The 5,793-nt window shown below is 32.6% G+C and overlaps 1 protein-coding gene across 1 annotated transcript; it reads left to right on the forward strand.

Moving 5' to 3' along the window:
- The first annotated feature begins 1,842 nt into the window (after positions 1–1,842).
- On the forward strand, positions 1,843–5,790 carry LOC131847780 (phosphoglycerate mutase 1). Its single transcript, XM_059197431.1, has 5 exons — positions 1,843–2,041; positions 2,590–2,822; positions 3,390–3,581; positions 4,205–4,277; positions 5,326–5,790. Exons 1-5 carry the CDS (start codon positions 1,939–1,941, stop codon positions 5,490–5,492), a joined length of 768 nt encoding a protein of 255 aa, XP_059053414.1. The 5' UTR covers positions 1,843–1,938; the 3' UTR covers positions 5,493–5,790.
- Positions 5,791–5,793: the final 3 nt, after the last annotated feature.

The raw sequence follows: 5,793 nt of genomic DNA on the forward strand, positions 1-5,793 counted from the left end.
TCTTGCAGTAGTACCCCGCCAGCGTAAACCGATTAGCGCAGGTGGGAACCCATACCATTACCACTCATAATAAAATATAACAGATTGAGTTATGTTAAATTTCAAATAATAAAATTTTCATTTCAAGAGCTTGTGCCTTTATATTATTACAAGATTTATAAGTAAATATAATTTGCTTACGTTATATGCGGCAGAAATAAAATTCTCACCAAAGCAGTTAACAAATTATAGGTTTTTATAATGACAAACTTGTCTGAGCGTTTAGAATTAGTAAACAGAAAATATTACTTTTAATTACCTTTCAATATACTAATAAAATATAGGGAATACTTTGTTGGGTACTTCTACATAACTTTTTTTTGGCGCACTTATGATATTATTACAAAGCATGAGATCATTTAAAAAATTTGCGACATAAGCAAATTTGCAACTTACTTTTGGAAGGCATTCTAATTCTTATTACACTAGGGGTTTTCAATTTCGGCTTTTCTTTTGATGTTTTCTTCCTGGTTGTCTTCTCCTGAGTACTCTTTTTAAGTTTAATAGAAGTAGTGTTAGTTACGTTTTTCCTAGGAGGCATTTTATTTGTAGGTTTAGTCCAACTTTTTAATTTACTAATAAGTGTATGGAGTTGTTTCTACAAAATTGTGAGCATTAAATACAATTCCATGGACCATTTTAATTTATCTTACCAGTTATAAAGATACATTCAACTTCTTAAAGAATGAATTAAAATAAAATTGAAAAATGTTGATTTACTGAATATAACATTAAATGTTGCCAGTTGGTAGAAGGACCATTGTTCCAATGGATTAGTTAAGGCTCCAAATGGTTGGCCCAATTTGTACTGAGGTCTTGAAATTCACAGATTATAATTATAATATAAATAATGTTTACATTCATTTATATTCCTTTAACATTCACTAAATAAAACTAACGCAATTGCATACTTCAAATTATCCCTTAAAAAATTACATAATTTCGGATGGTCTGAATCGTAAAATTTACGTGAAAATCAGGAAAACTCTAAAAACATTTAACAGTCGTGTCTTCCGATTTTACATTTTCGTTAAACATACTTTTTACACGATCTTAATCATTTTAGTGTCAGCAATATAATTATACGTATATTTATAAATAATTTAAGGCAGTATAAGATGAGTCCCTTGCCGCAATAAGTTCAACATGATCATGAATCAAATTGACAAAGGTCATAAAGGTCGTATCTGTCAAATAACAAATAGAAGGTACAAGAGTTGGGAGTGATTACTATCAAAATATCGATGTTCAAATTGACTTTTTACTGTCCCTTTATCGATTTTTCTTACTAATTTGAATTAATTTTAAAACTTTTTACTTGACAAGTAAAACTAATAAGGATAGTATTAATTACTTTAAATTATTATCAAGTTTTAAATCGGTTCAGTAGTTTTGGCGCGAAAGCGTGACAGACATATAGACAGAGTTACTTTCGGATTTATAATATTATTAAGGAGTAAGGATAAAGATTAAATTCTATAATCTCTAAGTATCCTGAACTCATAACGTTATGTTTCCTAATTAAACACTTCTTATTTGTATTATTAAGCAGTTTATTTGTAAGTGATTTATGTTAGATAATAAAATATGATAAATAATAGTAAACATTGCCTTAGAAATTAGACAGATTACATTAGTAGGGTAGGATATTTTGAACTAAAAAAGTAATTTACTTATATAAGAAATCTATTTCATAATAGGCGTATAACTTTAATCTACATATTGCTCTTAGCATGTATTATTGATACTGTAATATCGATTAAGTAATCGAAATTTTCCGTCAAAGAATAATATTATCGATATATTTACATTCCTAAAATTTGTTATTGAACACCGAAGGAAGGTCGAACTTCATTCTTATTTAACCGGTCCTTAAAATTCTTTAATTACGTTATCAGTATGTCTGCGAAATATAAAATTGTTATGATTCGACATGGCGAAAGTGAATGGAATCAGAAAAATTTGTTTTGCGGATGGTTCGATGCTGATTTAAGTGATAAAGGTTAGTCCAAAGAAGCAATGTATATATTAAGGATTTTTCTTCAATGAACTGTATATAGGATGAATTCAATTAAATTTTGTTATTACATTTTAATAATAATACTTACAGATTATTTAAAACACTACCCAATAGCTTAAGGAACAGCCCTAGTTTATTGTTATGTACTAGTTATGACTCGCGTTTTCGTTTGCATTTTTAGGATATAAATTTCATTTCCATTTGCATGATACAATATATTCATATTAACAATTGTTGCTATCCTGTCTTATTTAAGGATATTTAGATATTTTTCTAAAATAAAAGTAGTCTAAGTTACTCTTTATTACATCAGCTACCTGCCAATAAAAGTTCCATCTAAATCGGTCCAGCCATTTCAGAGATTAACCGGATCAAACAGGCAGACAAAAATTGTAAAACAAATATTTTGGTGTATATTCCATATTCATATTTATATGCATGTAGTAAATAACGGTTATTTCAATATTACAAACAGACACTCCAATTTTAATTATATGTATAGATGTATATGATTTTCTTCTCTATCCCAGGTCGTGAAGAAGCATTGTCTGCTGGACAAGCCTTGAAAGCAGAAGGTTATCAATTTGACGTCGCTCACACATCTGTGCTAAAGCGAGCTCAGATTACTCTGAATTCCGTTCTGAAGGAGATTGGGCAATCAGATCTGCCTGTGAACAAGACGTGGCGTCTAAACGAAAGACATTATGGTGGACTCACTGGTCTTAATAAGGCAGAAACTGCGGCCAAGTATGGGGAGGCTCAGGTAGGCAGGTTTTATTTTGAAGTGAAACTTTTGAATAAAACGGACGTAAAGACAGAGTATATAATGATTTTTCGGACATGACAAGGGGTTACCTGGAGGGGGTAGATGTGAGAGAAAGAGAAAGGTTGGTGGAAATGGAGGGAGAACAACAGCAGTCCATTGAAGTTTAATTTCTACAATTTTTTTTGTAACTTCTTTGTATTTATAATTGTATTAAAGCTTACAGCCCACCAGATGGTACATGAATAGCACTATAGACATTACTTTATTATATAATTCCTGGGTTACCTCTCATACATTGGCCCTCAAGACTGAAATCTTCACAAGTTGTGACTAACTATTGAAAATGGAATGGAATTTTATCCAGGAAGGATATATAGGCTATGTAACATTTTGTTATAACCAATTGGAGTGGAGTTTCAAAGAAATGTTATACAAAAAAGAAATGCATTACTGTTTTTCCTCTTAAGTCTGCCCCACTCTACTCTCTCACACTCTTATGTCAGGCATGGCTCAACTAGTTAAGCATATTTTTGTCAACTTATTTATTAAGTTATGAATTTTCAGGTACAAATTTGGCGTCGCAGCTTCGACATACCACCACCACCTATGGAGAAGGAACACCCGTATTACGACACCATTGTGAAAGATCCCCGTTACGCTGGAGATCCTAAACCTGAGGAGTTCCCCATGTATGAGAGTCTGAAGCTCACTATAGAGAGAACTTTGCCATACTGGAATAATGTTATTGTTCCACAGGTAAGAAAACAATATTTTAATACATAATAATAATAATAATAATAAAACCAGCAAAAGCTGAGTTAATGATACAACAATGATGATGATAATAATAATATAGCCCTTTTTCCTCAAAGTTGGGGTACATTTTGTTGTTTACAAAATGTCCCGCAACTCGTTGTGCCTTTTGGCATAGACATCCTCCAGCTCCTTTTAACCATTAAACTCCGCAACCCTGTTCCAGAACAGTCTGAGAGTCTGAGGTTGATTTCGTCTTTCCAGCATATTCTTGGCGATTCTGTCCTCTGGTCCCATCTCTAGGATACCAGAGAGTCTCTTGTTTGCTCCATTTATTTATTTTGCACTGGCCATATGCTAAGCATATGGCCAGTCCAACTCCATTTTGAATGGTCTAGTACATAACTATATATTAATTAATACCTAAATACCTTAATTTTCCATAAAATTAAACATATCAAGACACTGAATTAATAAAGCTTTATGTATTGTAGATGTGTATTAAACACGACTGTTTAAAAATAACAATATTTTACTTGTATGATTTTCTAAAAAAAGTTGCAATTATCTCATCAAGGTGTTTTGTAGGTGATATCCATAATTAGTATTAATTTTTATTTTTTTAGATCAAAGAAGGCAAAAGGATAATAATTGCTGCCCATGGAAACAGTCTTAGAGGCATTGTCAAGCATTTAGATGGTAATACAACTAGAGATATTAATATAATAATTTAACAAAGCTTTTGTACAAAGTTCCTATATTTCGGTTGAAAGAAGAGACATGACAGGTGATGGGTAAAATAAAATGGGAATTTGAGGACAAATATATTTCGCGTCACCTCGGATGTAGGTGTTAAATATGAGTAAATGTTCCACTTTTAATGTCCAACACTTCGCTGATGTGCACTAGATGATGTTTTAAATACGATGATCGCGCGGAGATCGCAGCTGATGAATCAGTTACGGAACTTGTGTGCTTGACGCGACATACAACGAAACGAGTCGACTTCTTGTTATTACTATCCCAGATTTGGTGGATAATAATAGGAGTGGGGTATGGGGCAGTAGTAGATTACAAGTATGTTCAGAACTTGATAGATTTATTGCAACCAGAAGTGTAATAACAGGGTATGGAGCCGTGTTAAATTAGTCCTCATGTATGATAATACCTGAGGTGTTTTTTTTTAGTTTATTTAGAAACACACGTGTCCTCGGATGGCGTATCGAGTGGTGGACGTTAGGTTCGTGATGCTATTCATAGTATATAGGCAATGATTGCCACTCACCATCAGATAGGGTGCAAGCTTGCCTATTTTTGTTCCTTGTATATCCGCAATCAGTATATATAATCGGATTGATTGGCAGACGAATCTGCTGTCCATTGAGTGCACGAATTCTTATTTAACAAGTTGAAGACCGCATTGAAAAATCTTATTTCTCACATATAGACTGGCATTTTTTCTATTGTTAATTATGTGAGGCTATGTCAAATGAACTAAGTCGCTACATGCAGTATTTCTTCGAGGGACCAGCGAATGAACTACTGTACATAAATGGAAATTTAAATCATGTCCATAGGTGTACAAGCGGTCCCCTGGTAAAACATGTTGTGTGCCCACCCGTGAGCACGCGGGCCGGCAGGCTCTCTGGCGTAAAAGGAGTTAAGAACTAGAGTGCTGTTTATATACATGTTCATTTGAGTCGTTTTGAGGGGTTGCTTGCTATTCCAGTTTTTTTTTACATTACAGAACTCAGTGACGCCGCTATTATGGAGCTGAACCTGCCTACTGGTATCCCATTTGTGTATGAATTGGATGAGAATCTGAAGCCAGTTAATTCTATGGTGTTCCTCGGTGACGAGGAAACAGTTAAGAAGGCAGTGGCTGCTGTTGCCGCCCAGGGGAAAGCCAAGTAGATCTATTAATTATTGTTTTATTTAATACAAATATTATTAAATAAAAATAATATGTATATGTGCATATGTTTATTAAGATTGATTAGTTAATGGAATGTTTTCATAAAGTTCTTTTTTTATTTATAAATATATGATTATTTTACTCGTAAATTAGAAGCATGCAACATCTCTGTAATCGACAGATTACAGAATAAACATTAAAAAAAAAATTTGGTAATATGCCATAAATGCACTTCTATTATCTAATATTTTTATTTTAAAAAATATATAGTTTATTTTGTTTGGATTATTATATTATATT

Source organism: Achroia grisella, unplaced genomic scaffold (genome assembly GCF_030625045.1).
Source record: "Achroia grisella isolate CSIRO2021 unplaced genomic scaffold, CSIRO_AGI_Agris_v1 utg109, whole genome shotgun sequence".
In the NCBI taxonomy this organism is placed as follows: Eukaryota; Metazoa; Arthropoda; class Insecta; order Lepidoptera; family Pyralidae; genus Achroia; species Achroia grisella.

Excerpts from the sequence above, each read along its gene's own strand:
- LOC131847780 (XM_059197431.1), top strand. The coding sequence starts at position 1,939 with ATGTCTGCGAAATATAAAATTGTTATGATTCGACATGGCGAAAGTGAA. Across the intron at positions 2,042-2,589 it reads TGCTGATTTAAGTGATAAAG|GTCGTGAAGAAGCATTGTCT; the intron begins GTTAGTCCAAAG and ends TCTCTATCCCAG. Across the intron at positions 3,582-4,204 it reads ATAATGTTATTGTTCCACAG|ATCAAAGAAGGCAAAAGGAT; the intron begins GTAAGAAAACAA and ends TTATTTTTTTAG.